A 25,712-nucleotide genomic window follows, 5' to 3' on the forward strand; every position below is an offset into this window, starting at 1 on the left:
AACTGGGGAAATTGCACACCTTGACCCAGCAAGAAGATGGACCCTGTTAGAGTAGTAAAGCTTTTCCTCTGTGACAGCTTCTCTCTTACCTGTGCGCTGTAGCTGCTTTGTGCTGCTTCATCTGGGCAGAGTAACAATAAATGCAGAGTAACCCACTAATTCAGCCAAATTTATGGCTCCTCTGCATGGCCAGGACATAACAGTGAATTTGGCCTTGTGATTTTTGTAATACTGCAAAGCACATTTCCAAGAAAGAAGGATGGGTTTGTCATGGTGTTGTCTTAAAACTTGTTACAGGCTGATTTTCTCAGGAAGTTATTTGGTTAAGATGAATTACTCTACCTGTGTGAACAAGTTCATACTGTGAAAAATGTTTTTAAGAAGTGACTCTTCTTTCATGCTAGCAATAGGTAGCCCATGAGACAGAGTATCCACTTCGCTCACCAAAACTAATCATTTTTAAATTAAATTTCTTTGGCAAAGCACAGGTGATGTTACTGGCACAGCAGAGACACATATAGTTTACTTAATTGTTTTTTTATAATTATTTACTTTCTGTGAATTACAGAGTAAGGGTGACCAGCATTCTCTTTGAAGGACACAACAGTTTCAAAAATGTTCATTCCTACTCTGTTTTCTCTGCACCAGAAAGATTTCAAATTGCACCAAGGTCTGATAAACAGAGAGCAAGTTCATTTGATCTCAAACAAATATTTGGCAGCTACTAAACAAAACCAAAAAATTTAATACTTTTGAATTCTCAAAAGAAAACTAAATAGTGTCTAATAAAATCAGGTTGTGATGTTTCATAGGCAAACATATATGCATTTACATAGAAATCATAGGTTCATTTTTACTATTTAAATTATTACTTTGTGGTATATGTGTTTTCATAAATGATACATTGACTATTTTGTAAAGCACAGGTAGTTGCAAATGCAGAGTATTGATGTGGGAGATCTTGGTGTATCTAGGCAGTTGTGAATGCATCTTCTTTTGCATACATTTCCCTTTGTGCCATTATTAGTCTTGATAAAGTCTCTTGATCTTGACACAAAATAATTTTCTCAAACAGCATGTCCCAGACACATCTATAATGACCAGTAACCACAAGCTGTGGCTATGGTCTCAGAGCAAATCCTCTCCCAATCAAGCCTTCCTTCAGGCTTTGTCAAAGCACTCACCAAACACAGTCCCCAGGAGGCCACTGGTATCACCCAGAGTTCACATACCCTGTCCCCATCCCTATCTCCACCCCTGGCCCCATTCCCATGCCAGACCTGTCACTGCCCCCAGCCAAGCTGACTCCTCACTGGCCTCATGGAGAGTGGCCAGAGACAGAAATGGTCACAGGGGTCCTATAAGCCATTAAAATTCTGCACCGGTGTATAAACCAGGGTCTTTCACCTGCCTCTTTGAAGTGGTCAGGGACAAATTAAAAATATCGGTGACGCTTTAATATTGGTGTAGGGTTGCTTATTCTTAGTACTGTCCAAGAGTTTTATTTCAGGACAATTTTCACTTCTTTTCTCTTTTTTTTTTTCCTGACCAATCCATGGATGTGGTTAATTTAAGGTTTAAAAGACTTTTTCTCACACATACACACACACCCATGTATGTTTTCCACTGAAGTCTGTGCTTTTTCCTAGACCCACCCAAATTCCAGCACATAGCTCACTTGTGTGCCAAGCTTTCATACTCTCCATGCAATGAATGGAAAAATGCCCTGTTTTCCACTTCTGCACATTTTGGGGGGAGGAGGGGTAGAGCGAGTAGGGGAGAAGGAGGAAAGGCCTCCAGAGGAGTTTAGTTATACCTGATATTTCAGAGAAGAAACAGGAGAGAGTCCTAATATTGTCCATGGGAATACTCTTTTTCTGCCCACGGATGGAGATACATGGGGCCTGAGCCCCACTGCTTGCTTGGGACTCTGAGCTGTGTTTGTGGAGTGCTAAAGACATTCAAAATTAATAATTATAAAGTAAAAGTAAAATTAATAATTATAAAGTAAAAGTAGCATAAGCTGCTGGTTAGTATGTGTTTCCATTCTGCTTATATGAAGTACTTCAGTAACACTCCTGAATGGGTTGATATTTTATGAGAGGAATGAAAAAAAAAATCAAGCTTAATGGTGATAAATTTGGGGGAATTTTAAACGGATGATAGTTTTCAGCTGTGTCATTCTATGCTCCCTTTAACAGGGTATTTCAGGCCGTGAGCATCTTGGTGAAAGGTGGTAGACTGAGAGCAAAGGGCTCCTCTTGTCACCCACCACAGCCTCGCAGAGGGAAGGCTGCAGGACCAGAACCACCACCATCACCACCACCATCACCACCACCCCACTACCACCCCACTACCACCCCACTATCCACACCTTCCCTCCCACAAGGGCCACCACTGTAGCTCATGGGGTGGCAGGAGCCACCAGGTCATGGGGAGGGAGCCAGCAAAGCTCTGTTCTCTCCTGCTATCGCATCTCCAGAGTGAACCCCACGGTTGTAATGACATGCAAGTTCTGTGCAAAGAATTTTCCACTGCATTTGCCTCCATGTGGATTCTCTGATGTCTGATTAAGGCTGGTCCCCCTTGCTTTCCGGTTCTCAGTGAAGGCATTAATAAAGTCTTTCTGATTTGCAAAATTACCTAGTTTCATGAAGCTTGTTGGAATGTAATTTCTGAAGCGTCTGTTCACCTGCCAAGTTAAGCTGAAATTAGCCCACAGATTTAAATATGTGAACTGTTTTGTATTCCTTCTTTGTGAGAGGATGGAAATGAAAATATGCTAGGTTATTTACCCATTTCATCAACAAAAATATTACCATTGTACAGAACCTTGCTGTCAGTCTTATATTGCAAAAATTGGAATATAAACTATAGATTTTTTATGAAAAATCTGTTTCCTGAGGTTCTTGACTGGGATGTTACACAGCCCAGTATTGTATTACTTCCAGATAAACTCCCAAGGAATCAGAGGGAAAATAATATTTGTTTTCTCATTGCTTTCACAAATTACTCAATCTCTGCCAATTTCCATGACACAGACCCCTCAGTCTGCTGCAGAGACTGTGGCTTCTGAAAGGGAGGAAATAGCATAAATGTACTGGTGCACATCAATGTTTTTTGATTTTCTTGCCAAACCAAAAATATCAAAACAAACAAAAAATTCAAAAAAACTTTCCACTTTTCTGGCAAAATTAAAAAAAAAAATCATTCCAGACTAAAGACACTGTTTGTTAAAAGAAAAAAAAAAAAAAAAGAACTATATATTTCATTTTGCTTTGATGTTCATATAGAGCTGTATATGTGTGTGTCTAATTTAAATCAGGTGAAGAACAACACACTGCTTGAAGTGACAGACTGTAACATCTTGCTTCCACAAAGTCAAAATGAAATATTTTACTTTTCAAAATTGTTCTCAGACTTTTTCATTCTAAGCTGCTTTATCTTGTTCACACAAATTCATTATATCTTTCATCTGACCTAAGTCTGCCTTTTCAGCTCATAAGAATTTTGGCTGAAAAACCCCAACATGAGTTTCCTGTCTGTTTTGGTGACAAGTGAAGCTCATGCAATGAACCGCCATTCCTCTTAGGGGAGCACAGCAGAATCAATGCATGTCCCATTGTTGGGATCTGCGAACATAACTGTATGATTCACTACCCATTTCCCTTTGTCCTGTAGTTTCTTGGGAACCTCCATAAAAGCTTTGTGGTGCTATGCTGCAAAAGGCTGACAAAAAAAAAGCAGCGATAATGTGGCCAAACAAGAAAAATCCCTCATGCTGTTTTTCAAAGTTACTACATTTCCCTATACTCAAAGAAGGTTATTTTACTTGTTTATTTACACATACCTTATCTTTATGAGTGTTCCTTTCTGATCCCGTGTCATCTCAAAAGCTCCACAATCTTTTACAGTTGGGAACTTGGGATGGTCTAGCTTTGATCACTGAAGTAATTAGACTGAATAGAACATTGTTCATGTTCTGCTGAGAATAGTTTCCAAATACATTCAGAATACCGCAAACTTATTTTTAAAATTCTACAAGATTCAGCAACTTCTACCTTGTTTTTTGTAAGTTTTCCAGATGCCATGAATTTCAGAAGTCACTTTGATGTTTTCCAAGTAGCCTGATTTATGAGAACAAAAAAATACCACCTATTCCTCAATTACTTTCTGTCGCCTTTTTATAAGACTTGATACATCAATACAAATATAGTCTGTCTGAGGAGTCCAGGCATAAAGAATAACTGGGGTATGAGGAAATCAACTACGTCTCCCACAGGAGACCATTCTTCCAGTGGAAAAATCAGACTTTTTGATCTCTAACCCTCTGTGCTTTTCCTGTAGGATTTAATTTAATAAAGCCTCTATTTTCATTGAAAACCACTAAACCTAGTAGACATTTATATGTTACTTCAGTGCTGTTTATATGTTATTTTTATGCTATTGAATAGAATCCATATTTTACAGAGAATTGCTAAAGAAAAGTTGTTGCAAAAAGTAGCTAAGCAGGACTATAAATATAACAAATTGCAGCAGCATATTTCAAATGGGGTTACGATAGTGAAATTGCTGGCAAGTCCTGGAGACTGTGAATCCACCAGGCAGACAACAGCTCAATGGCAATGCAGAAAAAAACCCTTAATTCACTGCTCTGGTGACATGCTGTCAAACCCCAACTTTCCCGAAAGGACATGCCCTGTCTGTAAGCACTTCCTCTGCTCCACTGGCTATATGGTTCAGACTTCTTGTCTGGAGGTAGCTTAATGCCACAGCATCTCTAAAATCCACCTTTTCTTCAAGTCCAGAAATTTATTTTATTAATTAACTATTTCCCAATGTGCCTCTTGTTTACAGTCCTTCTCATCTGTCCCACAGCCAAATCGTTCGAACTTCTAGGGTAAAAATCTTATGTCCTCTCTACTATTTTGACTATAATTTCATCCTTCATTTATGCAGACATCTTTTTCACTATCTCATACCCATAAAGCTCACTTCCTGACCTTTCTGCAGCTGCTGCCCTGGCCTCCATAGCTCTGCTTTCTTTGCTCTTTGTTGCTACCTTGTTCCTCTTTTTAGTCAATGCCTAATATTCCAGATTTCTCTTATTTTGTTCCACAGTAGCTTCCCTTTTGTCACACATGAAATTCCTTCCTTCACCAGCTTCCAACAAAATCCTGAAAATACACCTGTTCTGGGACACGTTACAAACTTCAACAAACATAAGCTAGTTGTTATGCTTACCTAGCAAGTTCCTCCTTTGTGTTGCATCATGCCTCACCTGCTGTTATATCTGAAATCATTTAGAGCAGATCAAAGGTTTTCTTCTTCTTTGTTCATCTGAATGTAAAGCAAGTTGAGGATTTACAGCATGGTGAAAATTAACATGTTCTGATTATAGGCTATGTTCAGCATCAAGAGATTTGTTTTCTTGGAGGTGCTCCTTTTCAAGGACGGATCTGCCTACTGCACACCTGTGATACCTTGAATGATGTTTCTTTATATAACAGTGACTTTTATCTGGAAGAAATTCAGATATATGCCTTTTAAAAATTTGCCGGGGAATACCAGACCTCTTAAAACCTCACTGTGACACAGCAGTTCTGACTTGGCTGCCAGGCATCTACCAAACTGAGCCATTTCTAAAAGTGCAGACACTGCAAGGCCAGTTCCTGAATTCTGTAGGTCGAAATTCTTCCCTGTTCGCTGTAGTTCTCTAAAAGGTTTCTGTCTACTCTGACCTCTGGTGCCTCTAAGGCACCAGAGACAATGGAGAGAGCTGGACACCTCCATACAGTGAGTGTGCCTCTTCTTCCTCTAACGCCTGGAGGTGCCCATCTCTTTGCAGTAACTGATGAGCAGAGTCCAGATCTTTAACTTTTAGACAGCTGAGATTTATTTTATACTTACACCTGTATAGCAAAGTCAGTGCTTCTGAGAGGTGGCAAGTTTATTGCTTGTATGGAAATACACTTTTCCTCTGCATATGAAGGTATGCCTACTCTTCCTGGAACCATTAGGCTTGCACATGTAAATTTTACAGCACCTCTACATATGAAGTTGAAATATCCTGAATAAATACATGTCAGTCTGACTTGTACTGAGGAAACCTTTCAGGTTAAATCCCATAGAAGATACTGTGTGGTGTGGAATCCAAGACAAGACCACACAACATGACGCACTGTTTCCATCACACATATAGTTTAGTTATTTTAAAAGAATATAAATTATGCACTAGAGCAGATGAACAACGTCCTTATGGAAAAGCAAGCTGTCTAGGAGTCTAAAACAAGATACTGGATACCTCCAAAAAATGACATCTGGGTCTGCCTGTGAACAACCTGCACCCTATATCTTTGTCACCACTGCTTCTTCCAAAGGTTCCCCTTTTCATAGTGTGGCTCAAACCTATCTCTGCTTTTCACCAAACCTAACCTGCCATTCAGCAAGACAGAGCTAGTAATCAGCTCAAAATGAGAAGACTTAACCAGAGCCATTCAGTGGCATGCGTTGCCTTAAGATCAGCAAAGCTGAAGATCAGAAGCTATTTCTGTTGATAGCACCTGGAGTTTTAGGAACGCAGCAAATTCTGAAACTTTGACCATTTTTTTCTTCTGAGGCAGGGGAATGAGGATCTGGTCCTTCTCCCAGCCTTTTTGTGGTTTGAGTGCTAATGTTTGAGCTTATATAGTATGTATTATTAACAACATGCTTAAATCAAAGTTTCTAGTGAAAATACAAAGATTTTTGATGTCTGTGACATTGTCAGTCTTTATGTGATAGCTTGGGTAGTTAACATGTTTCTTCAGATCATATAAAGCAACCAGAAAAAAACTTTTCCTTGGTAATGTAATAATTATTTATAAGACCTAAAGCATTTAAAGTCATGGTGTTCCCCTCTTACATTGTCACTGCTTACAAACCAGAAACATATCTCCAAAACAAACCCCCATGCTGCAGTGCAGAAGGAGTTTATATCACTGGGACTGCTCCGCTGAAATGTTTTCTTGGATTTTGGCACATAAACACTAAGAAATGATCTTAAAATAAGATTTTATGTTCCATATCGCCTGAGACCTTCCAAAGGGAAGGAGATTTACTACCAATAAATATTATTCTGAGTAATGATCCAAGTCACAGCTTTGTTCATTTTATGCTGACAGGAAAATAAATCAACACTAAATTTTGTACATTTTTGTTCTGAAGATATATATTTAGGGCTGACTACCTCTTTATTTGTTGATCATTGTTCTTGTCATTGTTTTGTTATTTTGGGTTGCTGTTGGTTTTTGTTGGTTTTTTTTTGTCTGTGGGGGGTGTTTGGGTTGTTTGGTGTTTTTTGTTTTCAGTTTTTGTTTTTGCAACAAGTTGGTGATTTTTATTGTGGTTTGTTTGGGATTTTTTTATTTTGTTTTGTTTTGTTTTTTAACTGCAACAATTGAACAGAGTAGGAATGAACTTCAAGGACCAGGCAGTCCTGAAGACCTGGGCTGAAGCACTAGTGATGTTGTTACCTGTACTGAGAACAGGGAGTGAGGCTTGTGGCCATATGTTAGCATAATTAACTCAATAAATGTAAGGATATGAGGAAAAAAAAGATATTATTAGGATTTCTGGCAGTATGACAGACCTTTAGACCTCTGCAAAGCTAACTGAAGTATGGTATAATACTATTAATTTTGCTTCTTAAGATCTATTCTCACAAATGAAACCAAACAGACCTCAAATTGGAGCTCATGGTGTGATCCCGCCAGCTGAAGAACCCCTTCTGACCTTTACATTTCCCATAGCAGTGTAAAAGGACCATGGTGTGAACAAGAACCAGACCTGAAACCTTTTGTTTGTCCATTATACATAGATAAAAATAGCATTGTTAGCTTTCCCACACCTGTCTGAGTCATGTTCATTCACCTCTAGTCTTGTGGATGCATTTTACACTGCAGGCCATTTCAGTCTCTGACCCTTTTGTGCCTTGACAAGAGCTTTCAGCACCTTTTATGTCCCACATTTCACAACAGGTAAGAGACATACTGAAGGCCAGCACCTAAGAGCTGACATTTGCTATGTTAATTTATATCTCATAAACAGAGTCCTTTATAACAATTGACTTTCTGCCTATCTTTGGGAAAGAGGAGTTGTCATCTAAAGCCAGTAAGGTGGGAACAGTCAAGAGACCAATTACCATGTACCATAGAGGCCACCAAGTGTACCAGTCAATGAAACTCAGTGTGGTAATAAAAAAAAACGTTGCCTTAAAAGTTTTGCTTTTTGTCATGCTAAGCTTTTGCATTGTTGTGAGAATGTTTTGTGTAAGAAAATCAATCAGAACTGCAAGCATCCTTTATCACTCAAACACCTCCTGCCATAAGCTGATATACCTTTGGCCTTACCCAAATGCTGGGAAAATCACAGAAAGCACATTTTTTTCCTGTCTTCCCTCGGTCCTTTTATCCATTGCTGCCATACACAGAGTGGTGGTTTGGCTGTTTTTTTGTGTAGAGAGAGGACAGTTGATGGGTTTGGTGCTGAAGTGTTTGAGGAAGGAAATGTTCAGGAAACATGAATTCTGGATAAGACAGCAGGAGAATGAAGCCTATTTACTTGGGTGAGAGGCTGGAGGGGGTTCAGAAGAGGATAGCTGGCATGGACATTTCCAGGATTAAGGGTAGGCAGCTTTGAATGCATCATTGCTGAATAGAAAACAGGGGGACACCTAGGGGGACCTTTACAGACAAGGTCAGAAAAATTCAGAAACATGTTTTTGGTTGACATTTACCTTGGAGAGTGTTAACTGAAGTAAAAATCATTTAAGTGGGAAGAATTTATTTACTGATCAAAATGTTGTGAACATCTCTTTTGTTATGTGCTTTCCTCATGCTGTGTAATTCTAGTGTGGAAAGGGGGAAATTTTGATCGTAATACATTTTTCTTTTTTGTCTTCATCGTTTCATGCTAAGAATATACCTTTTAAGTAATCTAAGTAGGTGCACTGTTATGTGTATCATTTCATTGGTGATTACGGGAATTTATTCAACAGATAAACATTTTTATCATATAGCCTCAATGCAAAAGTGTTAATTGTAGATAAGGAAAAGTCCATAATGTAAAACCAGAGAGGTATCCTGCAAGTTATGATCTAACCAAGACTGAATCACCTCATTTAAAGCAATGGAGATTAAATTAATCTAATCAGGCCATACTATTTTTCCAATCAAAACTTATTTTATTTTATCACTTTTTATTTACAAAGGGAAGGTGGTTTACCTAGGCTCTCTAAGCATGGACAAATCTAGCTGACAATCTCCATGAGAAAAACAAACCAGAAATGAGTCAAATGTGATTTTAAAAACTACCAAGCTTCAATTCCTAAGCTTTAGGCTTCCTCTCCACCTTAAAAGCCAGCCAAAATGCAGTGTGACCTGAAGGTCAAATTGCAGGGGCTACTTTGAACAAGCAGAAGAAAGACATTTCTTAATCAAGAAGCCCTCCTGGGAGGCAACAGAGAGGCAGCTGGCTCTCATACCTCACCAGACATGGTGCAGAAAGGGAAGACACGTTGCAAATAATAAAATACCTAGACCAAAAATGACCAAATGCTCATCACTGATGCATACAAAGTAGCCACATCTCCTTAGCAAGGTGTACAAGGAGATTCTCAAGCATTGGTGACTAAATCTCACAAGGCTTCCCAATAACCTCAAGGGTGTCCAGCAGGCATAGGAATGCTGCGTAACACCATGGCACTTCCCCGAGATCCCTGCTGTGTCTAAATTATGTCCATCCCAGCAGTTCAGTTCCAGCCTTTCACCAATCCAGCCCAAGGCTCTGCTGGAGAATGAAATTTGCCAAACACCTTTCTCTCCAATGGATAAAAATGACCGCAGATGTGTTACCCCAAAACATATGTTTACCCTCTTTATGTCCAAGCATTTATCTTATCCAGTAAAGGCTGACAATACTTAGAGCATTCATGTTGTTGCTTGTTCCCTTTCTGCTTGACCATGACCTCTAACTTGCTGTGAATCTCAGAGTATGCAAGTCATACAAAGACTATTTCATATGCTTAGGATGAGGGAAAGATGCTATGGTTCTTACTTCCTTTTTTTTTCTTCCTCCAGCCCAATTAACGATGTATCCACTGGTTTTGACTGCTCTCCATGTGTGTTTCCCATCATCCAGGCTAGATAGGTACAGAGTAAGCAAGAGTTTCAATTCATGCACAGCCAGTAAATGGGACCTGCTGTTTACCGCTGTGCCTTGTTTACTCCAAGAGCACACACATTCTTAATGTGAAGCTATTTACCATGTTAATGATCCAAACATATTAAGTGCTAAAATGATCCTCAAGTCTGTAGTAATTCATTCAAGTAAGCCATGAACATCCTTTCATTTCAAGGGGTGAGGGACAGCTCAACAGGAAGGTAGCTTTCAAATATTTAACATTTAATAAATTCATTTTGAACTAAAAAGTTTGATTTTAACTCTTTGATACTCTGACCAATTTTTTTTCTGATTTTCGTATACATAGTGGAACAAATAAGGTAAAGATTTTTCCCTCCATTAGAAAAAAAAAATCCCATAATCTGCTTTGTTTTTCTTGGAAGCAAAGTGAATCAAAATTTATTTCAAAATGCTCTGAGGTTCAGCATGCAAAACAGTTAAGTTTCTGTTTTTCTTGGCCCCTCACAAGAGTACTGCCTGGTACGTCACAGATTTGGTCTCTACCTGTTCCCAAAGAATACAGCCTGTGTGAACTGTCTGTCTTAGGAGAGAGAAACAAGAGAGGAGGAGGAAATAATATTCCAGACTGCTCTGATGAAATCTGGACAAACCAAAATTTGAGGTCCAAACAGACCTGTGGGTTGATGATTTGTTTGTTTCATTGCAGAAGGCGCCAGGATAAAAAAGAACTATTTGTTTTCATTTGAAATTCTATAAAAAGTAACAGGACTGAAGTATTGTATGTATGTTGGAAGACTGAAGACCAAGTCATCTGCTGCTGTTTTTGTCTCTAGGCCATGCCTCATTTACTGGGATGAAATTCTTGGGGAAGTTTTTGGTCTCGTCTACACTCCACTTTGCAACAGTAATGCCAGTTTGTACTGCATAACCAGCACTAAGTTGCGTTTCAGACTTGCTTCCTCCCTCCTATAAATTGATTATTAGAGAGTGCGGAGAGCGTAGTGACATTTTGCAACCGAGGAAATAAAGAAGACATTCCTGTAATAGCAAGCTGCCCCTTTTCCCCTCTCAATTTTGAAAGAAGAAATAGCAGACGATAGGCTTGGCAGATAGATACTCAGGTGCTGTGATCAGAAAGACTCTAGAAATACCTCTAAGTACAATACAGCCAAAGGCAAGTCAGGAAACAAGGTTAGTTAAAAAGTAATGTAGATACTCCTCGTTTGCAAAGGAAAGCCAGCTTTGTTCCTTTTTGGAACCAGCACGTCATGGAGAAAAAAGGAACTTATCTGTAAATCTCTTTCCAGCATGATCCCTATGTGAAAATAAAAACGGAGGCAAAAACGAGCAACACTGAAGTAGAGGGGAATTTGCACCACAGACTCAGACTGATTACTGAGGATAAAGCAAACCTGTTGTAAACAAGTAATATGAAGACACATGCAGAAGCTGGAAGAAAATGCATAATGTTCTCTAACTCAGACATGTTTACATTCTTTATACCTACCACAGAAAACTTACATAATATTTTCTTATACAGATAGGTAACAGGGACTGTATAAAGTTCTAGGAAAGTTTTCCCAATATGTCAACTAAAACTGATCTCTGCATTGAAAAAAAAAAAAAAAAAAAAAAAAGAAAACAAGCACTGACTGAAAAATATGCTTCCAAAAGCCTAAAAAGCACTATGAATTTCTATAAGAAAGAGTCTCTGGCAGGCTAACATTAACAAAGAAAGGTTCGGTATCTGCCTCCCTCCCCAACATATAAAAATATCAGCAACATACATTACAAACCTCACATTCAGTAGTTTGCACCAGTGGAAAGACCAAACCATGACAGCTTGTGCTTTATCGTCTCTAAACTGCCTGTATCTCAAAGTTCACAAGAAGGCATAATCTTATAAACATTTTTTTTTTTTTTTACAAATAGTTTCTAAATCCTTAAATTACTAAAATAAGAGAAAAATAGGAAAAGAACCTACGAATTATCTTTCAGTTATGCACAGTTTCCAGAGCACTGTATGCATTTTTGACAAATACCTCTTACCTGTAAATGAGCAGTGTTCAGATTCCTTACTAGATGTTATCGTCATGACAAGTCAAACAATCTTTTTGATAAAAGGTTGGACGTCTTTTCAATAAAGCATGTGAACACAGCTTAAAAAAAAAAAATTAAAAATCGAAACACAACTGTCAGAGAGTCTCCCTTCCCTCACTGTCAGTCAAAAACAAGTTGGAATAAGTCTGAGTTGGAATTACCTGAATAAAGAAACTGGAGAGAGAGAGAGGGAGGAGAGGGAGGGAGGGGGAAACAGAGGGAGAAAAAAAATAGTCAGAGAGAAGACTTAGTGATGTCAGCAGTTATGTCTTAAGGAAATCTACATCTGAGCCCAGCAAACTTTATAACTACATAGCACTCAACACCCAGTTACGTGGTAAGCAAATACCTGTTTAAGAGGAAACTGATGTACTTTTAAAGAACGTCAGTTAATCTTTGAAGAAACTTTAGCTAGGCTGATCAAAGTCCCTTAAAGGCCTTATTGCCTAAATAAATAAGGTTACAAGTGGTTGTATAATGTTAAGAAAAGAGTAATAAGAATAAAAAGTCAACCTTTCCTGTTGGCAAAAAGGAGGCTGAAACTCATCTGAAATAAATTCATACCACAGTTGTAACACATTGAGCTGTAGCAGCCACAGATGCAGCTGAAATCACCAACCACCAAAGTTTCCAATCTGTTTAGCCACAACACTCTTTCCCTCTGATTACTTATTTTGGGTTTGCTTCAAGTGCCTTTCTGCTCTTGTTTCCTAGATGCAGAAAGCATAGACAGTGTTGATCTGAACTGGGGAAAACTGGGTACCTTGAACACAGCAAGGAAGAGGAGTGAATGCTTGCCATCTGTGAAGCCTGTACTCTGCCATTGGTACCACTGGTATTTGATGGGATGCTCAGAACAGAATTCAAACAGCACCAGTGAAAAGGAAGTCATTGCAGTACTAGAAAGGTGAATGTGATAGCCTTTGGATATCATTCTTCTGTGGGCATATTCCCAGGAATACTGCCTCCAGGAACTACGTATCTCAGGAAGCTACTCCAATACACCTGCAGCTTCAGCACTACCTGCAGAAACATCCCATGGTCCTGCTGATGCCAGGTTAACTTCATTCCCTTTTTCTTGGGGGAGGGAGGAGATCAACACACAGGGTGGGTGCTTTACTAACGAAATTCTGCCCACCTCAAATTCACAGAGAAAACAGCAAGAGCAAAATCTCTCCTTTCTTCAGTAGTCTTGGTAAACAGACATTTTAATGCAATTAACAGACATTAATAATGTCATTATATGGAACCACAGGAAACTAGAGGCTGGAATTCTGCTGTCAAGTTGTCAAGTATGTAGGCATTCATGCAGTACCCGTAGGGAGCAGCCATTTTACATTTAAAAGCCCAACAGTTAGATGTGATTTTTTTTTTTTACTTTGCCAGGGACTAAAGAATTTCACACGACTTGGATTGTTCTCCAATCCATGAACATGTTGCACTCATATCTCTTTCTCTATATTTACTATGAGGGAGATGGCAACAGCTCCTATCAGTTTTCATTATTTAAAAAAAAATGCTTGTGAATATCCTTTTCTGTTTCAAATAAGCTCTTCTGTTTGCAGAGCCCTTTGTAATGTCAAGGGATGAAGCACCTAGACTAGAAACTCTTTTTCAATAAAAAATTAAATTATCTTTATCTGTAACTGAATTATACATTATTAAAAATCCCCAGTTAGACCTTTTATTTCTTCTGGCACAGTTTGGGAAACTGCCCAAATCATAACCAAATATGAATATTCTGATGTGTTGGTTCCACACATCCACCAAATCAGCATCCATGACAGCACAGTGGCCATGAAATCAGCAGTAGTGTGAGGGGTCATTGGGAAAACATAATATAAGGATATGCGCTGAATGATGCATTTCACATTTTGTGCAAACACACTACAGTAAAATGTTTAATTCCCGTGCTGTTTTGCTAATACTGTGTGGACCCTTACCCCATTCCGGAAGACAAACAGGCAGAGCAGAGGGGTAGAATTTAAGTTGCATGGGCATTTTCCAGCTTTGCACACTTGATTTGAAAATGTAAATACCTTTCTTCAAACACAGTTTTCTATTCATTAGTTTAGCAGAGAGCCCAGGGCTCTTAGCAGGAAATTATGACTACAAAACTTCTTTCCCAAGAAGCTATGGAAAGGCCATAGAAGATTACTGAGCTAACTGCACTGCTCATGGCCATGCAAAGTGGTCTTCCAATTTCTTATCCTCCATTTTCCTGCTGCTTTAACTGTGCTGTCTCTTCTCCACCTTTGCACCACCTCTGGTGCTTGTCCAGCCCCCTCATTGAATCCCATCAGCCTGCTAAATCAAAAGGAAAGTGCCATATGTCTGCAGGGTTACTTTTTGCCAGCCTATTGATATGAAGCACCTCATCTTGGGATCACCCGACTTTGGGAGCTCCTACAAGGGGAGCAAGAGGACTGCATGGCCAGGAGAGGAAGAGCAGGACATAGGGTGCCCTAAGTCAACTGCCTGCCAATAGCTGTCTGTGCTCAGCTCTTATTCCTCCTTTATTACAAGCAAACTATCTTAAACAAGTGATGTTTCCTGATGGGTGACCACATGCTCCTGCACTGTTCCCACACGGCTGCTGAGGCAGGCTAAACAGAGAAGCTAATTTGTTAGTTCCTGCCCTCCAAAATGCGTAAGCTCACAAGTTGTTTTTTCAGCTTTACCTCAGTACTGAAGCTCGTAAAACTGTCTCCTTACAGCAACAACAGGTAAGAGTTCAAAAGCTTGGGCTAGACAAGTTGAAATACTTATCCAAACTTCTTCAATCAATAAAGCTGAGCAGGAAATCCCATGATGATAAGAGGCTTTCTTAGGGCATTGTCAGCTCTTATATTGGCTCTGAATAGAGTTAAGCTAGGAAAAGAGACGATAAAATGAAGCTCCATGGTAGAAAAGTTAGTCCTAAACATCAGACCTGAACCTTCAACTTATCCTCAATCCAGAAGTCCAATCTTTTATTGAAAAGTGCTTTGGACTTCTCATGTGGTGAGTGACCAGCCATCAGCTCATGAGAATGTCTGCAGCAGGTATGGAGAAAAGACACAGTGACAATTCAAGCCTTATCTCTTTTTCTTGGTATAAAAAGAATAAAATGTTTGCTGTTGCTGAGAACCCCAAATTCATGAGTTAAAAATCAGACACAGGACATAAAGTAAATGGGATTGTTATATAAAAATAGACACGAGGCTAGTCATGGACATTGCACAAAATAACTTCAAGATGTCTTGGACAGACATATCACCTGAGAACCGCTAAACACTTATTTGTACTTTCATGCATCTATCTATCTGTGTAAAGCTGAGCCCTGTCTACCCTCGCCCAGATCCTCGGAAGGACAGAGGAGCACAGATCCCAGAGAAATCACACAGGTGCCTAAACACTCTTGCATATTGTGTCCCTCAGGACTCAGGTTCCCTCTGTTATATTGGGATAACAGTACAGTCAAACCTTAGAGGCATTTCATGACAAATACAATAAAGACGGGAAGGAAAAGCACAAAAATTTATCTCGTGCAATTTTTTTTTTTTTTTTTTTTTTAGTGTACCCTCCAAGTCAAAACAATTTGGTAAAAGGTTCAGTTCTGCTGGCTGGAGACCAGAATTATTCTGCCATTATTCATGGCACTCTTCATTCTGCAGACATTTCAGTCTTGAAGGTTAAACACTGCTTATATATTTCAGTACTAAACCGCTAGAACTTAATGTTTTCTCCATGTACCAGCTGGCTTTCCACCTTAATTTACACAAGCTATTTTGTTCTGGTTTTATTGTTAGCTTTTGAAAAACTACATCAATAATAGCAAGGTCTTCAGTTAGTAGGAGTGTTAGTGAAAGGCTGGTAGGAATGCTGCTTAAGTTGTGCAGGGACTCATTACTTCAAAATGTGAAAGCAAGTACTGTAAAAATGCAACTGAAACTACCCACTTCATACTAACAATAACAAAATACAATGCACAATGCAGGACTAAGCGCAAATACCATTTCCACAAACATTATTTGAATTATACATAGTAATTCTGTACAAGAAACCTCCAGGATTAAAATTACATTAATTAAAAATGCTGAAAATAACCCACATTGCTGTGCACATGAAATAATGATTTTAAAAGTAAGATAAAAACATAAAATTTATTTTCCTATTCATAAGCTTACCAGAAGATCCCCTACAGCTAAAGTTTCACAGACTTTCTTGTACAGAAATATAAATATATACTTTCCAAACCAGAACACTTGAATATGAGACATTCAAAGTATTTAATCCCAAACTGGCTCTTGTTAAACACAGAGAAACTCTCCTGTGTCTTTACACTTTCTTTACTGTATGTTTTCTTTACTTGTTTTAAAATAGTCTCCTAATTTTTGTATTTTTCCCCTGTGCATTAGAGTATTAATCTTAACTGTAAATAAAACCAATTATTTGCTTCTTATTGGTGAAGTTCTTGATTTAAAAAAAATTTGAAAAGACTAAAATTCATTACACACATTCCCGTGAGATTAGGTAAAACATTGGACCTGAAGGTGCTGTAGGAAATGCAATTCTCCAAGCACGTGAATACTAATGAACATATGAATTTTCACACTCCAACAAAATCTGAAATCATGCTCACACTGCATATGTGTGCTCTTAGGGTGGTTGACACATATTTTTCCATCTACTTTCTTTTGTCTCTTCTGTTGACATAGCAAAAGTGGCTGCATCAAGGAATTCACAGCACATTAACCAGCCTGCTATGGTTTATAGTGGTGGTTTGTGTACAAGCCCTCCACCGTATGTTCTTTGCCTTATGAGAGGTTGTGACTGACACTGTCATTCCTAAGGGATATTTGTGCACATTAAAAGCATATAATTGGAATGGGGTTTTATTCCACTTGACGAACTTTCAGACAGAACGATCTGGCTGAGGAGGGCCCAGCTCTGTACTCAATGAAGAGAGCAGTGACCTTTGTGGAAACCCTGCTACCACAGCATTTAGTGCTTTCAAAAGCTTTGACTGCATCTCAAGTAACTTCGCTTCATGGAGACTGCAGTTGCTGAGGTGTGGCTTATCTGTTCACATCATTCTATGATTAGGGAAGGTGGTTGTTCTTCATCCAACTGGCTTAAGGTTTCAGAGACTCAGGAAGGTTGGTGTCTTGCTGGGGATTGAAGGACTTTGATTGCAAACCACAACTTCCAAATTTAAGCTCCTGCCGAGAGGCATTGATTTTGCTGACAGAAGTGCTGACATTTTACCACCCAAGATGTCAAAAGGATTAACAGGTGGCAGAAAGCTCTGAATTAAAAAACAGCCCCCTGAGAAAAGATGCTCATATCCAGGTGCATTTGTCTTCCTTCTCCCTGGCTGCAGAAACAAGCATCCTCTGGTTTTGGTTCTAGCCAAGAGCTGGGGCAGATTCACAAGAAGGAATTCAAATCCAAGCTGACTTTCCACACCAGAGTGAAAATGACAATTGGATTTCAAGTTCCCCTTCTCACCAATCTGCCCAAAATGTCCAAAGCAGAGAAAATTCACTTCAAATTCCTGGAACCTGGACACTTGACTTTGCTTTCTGTGGTGGGTGCATGCTTGCTTTGTCACATCATTGCCAGCAGGGTGCATAAATCTCTCCATGGGGATTATTTGCTCACCTTGCTGGTAGCACCCCAGCAGGCAAAGATGCTTCCTGTAGTGCTACAGTGCTCATTCTTGTGAGAGCAATAGCAGACAGCTCTCCAGGTCACTGAGGTCATAGCTCTAACGTAACGTTGGTTTTGTTGAAATAGAATCAAATCCACAATCATGGAGAGCTATGCTCTGCAGGACACAATCCTGAAGATTACTCTCAGCTACAAGCAGGATATCTGGCCTAGGAAACGGCCAGGGGTTATGGCCCAGAAAAGCTGCTCCACAGGATGCTAGCAGAAGCAGGGCTGAAAGGAGTCAGCTCCAAGAACCACTGACCACAAGAAAAGAAGGCAGTTTTCTCTGATCTAGTATTTGCCTCCACTTGACCCATGGTGGTCAGTCCCCCCGGTGTTCCTGTGGCTTCTCCTCAAACCATGATCCTGGGCAGTGTGAATTTCCCTAGTTAGAGCTGCCCTGATTACCAGAAATCCTTCTGGGGAATGCTGGAAAACCCCAGCTTCTCAGCCATTGGATTCCTCCTTCTATTGATGTGTTTTCTGTGGCACAAAGAACATTCATCAGTCAAAGAAAAGCTTGCGTATTCAGTACCTCCTAGCTATATCCTGTCACATATCTTCAATGGCACAATTTGGAGGACAGCAAGGGGAAAGTATATCTCTCCCAGTCAGATTTCAGTTTATTTGGGTCACCAAATCTGTAGAGTCCAGTCTGAATTCACCCACGGGGCCACGGTTTCCGGTCCTCAAGCATATTTCTTAGCAGTCTCTGGCAGGTAGGTTAGGTTTTTCCTTACCTTTAAAACTCATTGATATTTTAATGGAGCTCTGTTTTGGAACAATTTGAGAAATAATGGATTATTTTACCTGGAAAATTATTTTAACGAGCAGCAATAGGAGTCCTGTGACAATACCCATTCTGGACTTTCTTTATGGAATTGCTTTGAGCTGTACAAGCCTGTGAATGTTTGGGACAAAAATACAGCATTGCCATTTTAGGATGCCCAGACTAGATAGCCTCTCAGGAAGCAGTTCTGAAAATGGTATGACAAATTAAACTAGTACCTTTGTGCATTTTAAATGTGTCTTCCTGAAAAAGAACTTCTGGCTTCAATGAAAGGACCTGTATGTACTTTTGCCATACTTTATCAAAGAGGCTTATGAAGTGACCCTGCAGACAACTGTTGAGGTTGACAGAGCATATGATACTACTGAAAGTGCAAAAAAGAAGGGTAATAAAAGGAAGTACAGGGTGTATGCACGAAAACTGTCCCTAGGGTTACTATCATCAACATAGATCATGCAGCCCTACTACAACAATATTAGGAAAGTGGTCTTCCAAAAGCAAAGTGCAAACATTTGTCCAGCCAGTGCTAAAAAGACTCAACTTTAAGATCAAATTTTACAGAAAGCAGGGCTGTCATAGTTTACCCACTGAACTCAACTTTGAAAGGAAGTAAGATATAATCCCTGATATTATAAGGGAAGAAAATGATTGTTTCGTGACAAGAAAATGGCACATTGGTGCTGGCCACACCCATTGTCACTAAGATTGCACCATAGTTTCCAACACAACCTCCTATTTTTATATGCCATAAGTATTGCGAAATGCTGACCTTTGGGGCTGCATTTTTCCACGCTTGCTCCCTGCCCCAAAGGTGAATTCTTTCAGAAATTGTGAGCAAAATCTTTTCAGAGACCATGGCTATTACTTTTCAGCTGTTGCCAGGATGGCTTGCCTGGGGCAGATTGTACAGCAACTGCTTTGTTCCTCTGAGCTATAATAAATCCTACCATCCATCATGCAAAGCAGAAAAGTAATAGTGTGAAAAGCAAATCAGAGCTTTCCTGACTTTACTGTTTGCAAGGACTGTTTAGGCTTGCAAATGGCAGCAGGTAAAGAGAAGAGAGATTTAGTTGTGAGATACCGAACTGAGCAAGAATCTCCTTTAAAGACAAGTGCCAACATTACCAGATTCATATCAAAAACTCTTGGGTTACAGAGGCAACTATTGACAAATGGTGTTAAATACAGTCTTTGAGACATGGTAACACAACAAGCCACGTGACAGAACACTGGATCTGTTTTGTCTCTTTGAGTATCTCTTAGATGGGATACTTGTTTTTCTCAAGCTGTTCGTTAAGAAGTAAAAGGGTGTGCATTCCCATCGGTTGCCATAAACTAGCTTGTTTCCTAAAAGGCTGGCTAATGCAATGCCAAAGACATCAGATGCTCTGCATTTTTCAAAAGCAGGACATTTGAAGCAGCCTCAAAACATATATATAGATGCTGAACTACGGGTTCTTATGTTCAAAAATGCTCTCTCAGGGCTTTAAAGGCCACAGACGATTCATTAGGACAGAGATGACGAGCAGCACTGAAAATGAAAAACAATCTCAAAACAAAAACCAATGTCTGCTATTGAGACATAGCACCCAGGTGGCCTCATATACCCCCACACATTCTCCTGATTTTATCTTTCACGGAAAATATGTCTGAAAGATACTGTACAGACAGGAAAAGCCAGTTTCCCTAAAGGCTACAATAAAGACTATAGCTGTCCAAAGGTCTCTATGAGTGTAAATGTATTTGTTTCAGTAGGTCTAGTTTGCACACCCTCCAGATTATAGCTTCATTTGGTGCCAAGTTGTGGGCAGATAAAATTTAGTTGCAATATAATCTTTAATACTGCTGAACAGTTGTTTAATATACAGATATAAATTAATCTCCTATGGTTTGGCCTTACAGAGATTTCAGTCACAGATTTTAAGGCACAAGCTACATGTAAATCTGAGATAGGCTTTCTAGAAACAGATAGGATGGCTTCAGTTAAACATCACAACCAGTGTGCAGGAAACCAAAGGTAAGTTACACAGAAGTCTCAGTTTATGCACCAAAACTTTTGCAGACAACTGTGAATGATCTCTTTAAATGTCTTGTTTCTCTGTAAAACCCAGGCTTTCAGCAGACACTAGGAACAGATCAGCATTGCTGCTTGTCCCTGACTGCAGACTTGTTACTCCGCTGAATCCAGTTTGGCTACATCCCTGTGTAGGGCATCAGCTCACTTAGCTGAACCCATTCAGACCAACCTATTCTTGCTGTTTCTTGTTAAACTGACCTTGGCTGCATTTGCATTACTATCTCTGGCATTCTGTTATCTGTTTGATTCTGCACTATTCCTACCATCATAATCTTTTCAGGTTCAGTCTTTCCCATGCCATGATTTCACCTCCTGCCCTCCCGTCACTTCACTCATTTGCCTTCAAATGATTGCACTTAACATCTACTATTGTTCCAAGTTCAGCCTTTGAGTGCCTATTAATCTGCATTCATTGACTGCATTATTCAGCCCACAAAGATGTACTGTTCATGTACTGTCTCCATACATTTGTATTTGACATTAAATACAACACTTTAATGTAATACTTTTAATCCCAAGCACAACAGAATGCCTAGTAAAAATGAAGTTTATACGGTGCACAAAATAATCTGCTTGTTTTATAATTTACTTTTCCTAGATGCAACTAATTCCTCTGCATGACAATTATTGTTAAATAATTCCTTCAGTTTTGTATGCTCTCTAAGAATATCTGTCAGATATCCAATTCCATCAGACCGCCAGTGGCTTTGTTCTCTGAGACATCTATTATTTCTAATACCTGATTAAAAGCAAAAAGAGTGATGGTGAATTCATACTGTTTTGTCATTCACTGAATTTTTATAGGAAGCAATTGCTTGACACCCATAATTCTTTATGGCACTCTTGTGTGGGAGTTCAAACATAGCTTTTAGCAGTGCATTTATGTGGAGCTCCCTATGTGTCTTCTACTTCTCACAACATATCCCAGCTGAATGCTACAATGAATCCAGCAGAAACAGTGATAGTGGAGTCACGGTGGAGTGCCTCCACTCCCCGTACATTTCCATGTACTGCTGGAGTACTGATACCCTGACCACTGCAACATACTCTGATTTGAAGCCACATTGTCTCTTCTGCCTATTCTGCAGCTAACTGTAGACTGCTGACAATTTATTTCATCCGGACAATGAACTCCTACCTCTGGATTGCTTGGAATGAAAGGAACTCTTCCTCAGGGTTCATTCAGCTATTTTCTTTATTCAGCTACTTTGAACCTTCCCTTGCTCCAATATACATTTTCAGATTTTTTTCTGCTTTGGCAGAATTTGTTCCTCCAGCCCTTAAAATGCCAGCTGTGCTATTTATCTCTTCTTGGACGACATCTGCTCTTAACTCTTTCTTGAGGCAGAGTTTTCTGATGAAGGAACTGAGCCCATTCAAGCATGTCTACTATGTTTGCATTGCAGGGTAGACTGCAAGCTTCTAAATCTGGCTAAGGCAGCCTTCAAAATATTTCCTCCATATTTACCTCACCTTTGTGGTATGTGTTTCACCACTTTTTTTCCTCCTAATTGTTGGTATTATTGGCCCAACTGCACTTTCCACAAAAATTAACCTTTAACAGATTGCTCTTGTGCTTTGTTTTCTTGATCTACCCTCAGATCTTTCCCTGCTTGTCCAGCCTCAGAGTAATTTGTTCAGTTTTCTGCAAGATATTTTTACTTCTTTTGTTTCCCTTCAGCCTTGGCTTGTTTACATTTTCTTCATATTGCCTTGTTTTATTGCTCATCTAGATTGTTGTTAACTATGTGTACTTTCCAATAACTTCCTTCACTTTGTTTTGTATCACTTCCTTGAATATATCCCAGCTAATCTGCAGTGAGATTTCTTTATTCTTGTAAGTCAGTGGCCTGAAGTCACCAAAAAACACCTTAGAGGACTGCCTCCAAGAGCTATTGTGTAACACAGTCCTGTACTTGGACATGGTAGGTTTGAGGTGCTTTCTACAGGCCAACAGAAGCAGTAGAGCACTCTATGTTGACTTAAACCATAAGATTTCCACTGAATAATGAGCCAGGTGTGAGGGGGACAGAGACTGCAGGCAGGCAGTTCACAGAGCTACATGGATAAGTCTGTCTCAGAGGCCAGACCCAGTTTCCCATCTGGATGATAAAGACAGGCTCGCTTTGGACAGACAGAGAGAACCATCTGGTGCTGGCCACACAGTAGGCCCTGACGTGGCCCTCCCTTCTGCTAAACAAAATAGGCTGGCCATAAAGTCACCCACTCTGTCCAGAAGAACATAGTGAGCCACACTGATGTTTGTCTGGAGCTTGGCCATCAAGCCTAGGCCATGGAAAGGGCTCTGAATTTCCGATAAGTTGAACCTCCAGGAATCTGGAGCTATCGAAACTGGGTGAGACAGTTTAATTCCAGCATTGGCAAGACAGTATTTGGATGCAACACATTACAAGATGTCCTGCCAGTTCTGGGTTTGGGTGCACACCCTAACAGGTGAATCCTTCCTGATTTGTAGTTCCACAAAAAATAAAATGTTTCACAGAGCTCTAATAAAGATTACACTAGCTGGCTGCTAGAAGAGAGGGCTGAGAGAAGTGGTCCACCTCAAAAGAACTACTGTACCTGTTGCCAGCAGTTTCTGAAATGAAATCCAATTAAATGACAGTAATTGTAGTCTATACCTATATCTGCATTGAGATAGGTACCTGTGTGTAAGTAAAACCTGAATTTGTATACACACATCTGTATTAGATGGCATGTGTGCTTTCTAGAAGTGGGCTTTATACACTTCCCTTGGCAGACCAGACCACTGTCACTTCCAGTGATGCCAGAAAACATGATGCTGGAAAAGGAAGGGGTCTTTTGCTATTCCTGGGTTTCTGGAACTACTTCACTTCAGAGTCTCTCTCATCCCTGCTCCTGACACATCTGCCAATCAAAGTACATCTCTATCTCACTCACTGTCTTACTATCGAGTCAAGAGTAGCCCGACTTTTGTGGAATTTGGCAACTGAGTCCATAAAAAAATAATCTCAAGAGCTTTGTTACACAACAAAGAGGGCTGGGCTGGATGGCATTGCCAAATTTTGCAAAGCTTCTGTAAAAATGTACATTTTCCTATAGTGCTACAAATCCCATATTTAACTAATAGACTGTTGTGAGTCCAAAGGAGCTTCTACAAAATTTCTGGGATATAGTATTTGTTTTAAGAATTTATATGCATGCCAAAAACAATGTACTGCATTTATCAGCTTGAAAGCATTACAATCTTTTCAGTAAATAATATCTTGGTTTCTGAAAAAGCCTAAAATGTGTATCTAATCCAATTGTGTCACCTCTTATTTCCTTCAAAGAGGGGGAAAAAGACAAAGCTAAGTCTGAAATTCTGTTTTGAATTAACTGCCACTTTATCTCTAAGTGACCTCTTTGTGCAAACCTATTACTGCAAATACTGTTGCTGAGATCATTCAGTCATCTCTGACCCCTGCAATGCATAAGTACAAGGTATTTAATACTATTAGCACTATCATCTTGCATTTGTGTAGGGCTTCTCATCCTAGATGTTCTAGCTCCTTGCAGGGTGACCCTCTCACTGGGGACCAGACTGCTCTCTTCAGAGACTGGGTCATACTGCGGATGCTGTATTAACTATTACAAAGGGCAGAGTAATTGTGTGTGTGTGTGTGAGGGAGAGTTATGCACTTTAACTCCACTTCAGTGTATCATTGTTAAAGCAAATAACTCTCCCTAAGTTGAAAACCAGCAACAAGTGCTCTGCAGAGCTGCATAGCCACTGAGAGAATATTGAAGAATATTACGGGCATTATTCTCAATTTCACTCATCTCTCTGGCAGTATTAAGAGACTAAGTTTAAGAAAGGTTCAGACCTTCTAACAGAATATGCAGAGCTAGAAAAGGTACTTAAACAAATACATTTGGTTATTCAAGCTGTGATAGAATGCTAACTCTAGTCAGGGTGATCTGGTGTGGTAAAAGCTTGAATATTTCAATTGGGATAGTTAAAAGCCTGACTAACTTTTTCATGAGAATAAAGGCAATTTATACTCATTACACTGTTCCTTGTTGTCAGTCATTCCAGCCCCTCACTCCCTCTGCTCAGCCATGCACCCACAAATATCTTTCCACACCACTGTATTTATTCCTGGTCCTCCCTCCTCGCCTACCTCAGTAGACAGGGGCTCCTTTTCTCGATAGCCTCTCCAGAGTGTCTCAGCAGTCAGTTGTTGAGGACTGAGAAGCTCATCCCACTTCTATTCTGCCCCGCTGGTTACCGAGGTTCTGTTGTTTCCTCTAGTCAGATCCATTCCCCACTGCTCCTGCAGCTTCCTCACGTTCAGCTGCTGGAGAAGGTTGAGGTGGTGAGCTGGAGAGCTGGAGAGCAAAGAAGAAAGAAAAGAATTTATACTTTGGTATTTCGGAAACTGGAATCCAGGGAGAAGCTTAAGAACGTGACTTGAGGCCAAAATGCTTGTCTCTCCAGTTACAGAGTGGAGTGAGGCAGGTTTATTCCTATCGCAACACTGTGACCCATTTCTTGTTGGGAGCTGCCAGCATCAGTGATGTGCCATGGGTTCAGAAGTACCTCTCATTCATCTCGTCCCTGCAGCACTGTGGGAGGAAAAGGATAACAGAGGAATTAGCAGCACTGCAAGAAACTTGTCTGAGATAGAGCAGTCTACTGTGGAGCATAATACATACCACATTACGAGATCGTGTGCCTGGGAGTTATTACCGGGACATCTGGAGGTTACAATTCCTCGTGTCGCTGTCCTCCTCAACTGTCCTCCCTTCCTCTCATTCCAGCAGACTTGTGGCCCTCAAGCTGTTAATTTGGTCTTTGACTACTATTTCATTTATCCCAGCTGCTGAGTTATGGGACAAAAA

General features: G+C 39.8%; 1 protein-coding gene across 4 annotated transcripts in view; it reads right to left on the bottom strand.

The window, feature by feature from the left end:
• KCNJ15 (potassium inwardly rectifying channel subfamily J member 15) overlaps positions 1 to 25,121 on the bottom strand; it is a 36,589-nt gene extending 11,468 nt beyond the window's left edge. Inside the window, exons 1-2 of one of the 4 annotated variants that reach the window (XM_082056361.1) lie at positions 12,796 to 12,832; positions 12,232 to 12,341 (exon numbers count right to left, since the gene is read on the bottom strand). Coding sequence is in view for 1 of the 4 variants with exons in the window: in XM_082056360.1 (XP_081912486.1) it covers positions 3,851 to 3,888 (38 nt within the window). In the remaining 3 variants the exon portion in view is untranslated. Of the gene's footprint in view, positions 1 to 3,850; positions 3,946 to 5,244; positions 5,320 to 12,231; positions 12,342 to 12,631; positions 12,666 to 12,795; positions 12,833 to 24,991 lie in introns of those variants that run through there. The other 3 variants (XM_082056362.1, XM_082056360.1, XM_082056364.1) reach the window with 3 other exon arrangements.
• Positions 25,122 to 25,712: the final 591 nt, after the last annotated feature.

The sequence above is a fragment of the Streptopelia decaocto genome (genome assembly GCF_964273445.1).
Source record: "Streptopelia decaocto genome assembly, chromosome: 1".
In the NCBI taxonomy this organism is placed as follows: domain Eukaryota; kingdom Metazoa; phylum Chordata; class Aves; order Columbiformes; family Columbidae; genus Streptopelia; species Streptopelia decaocto.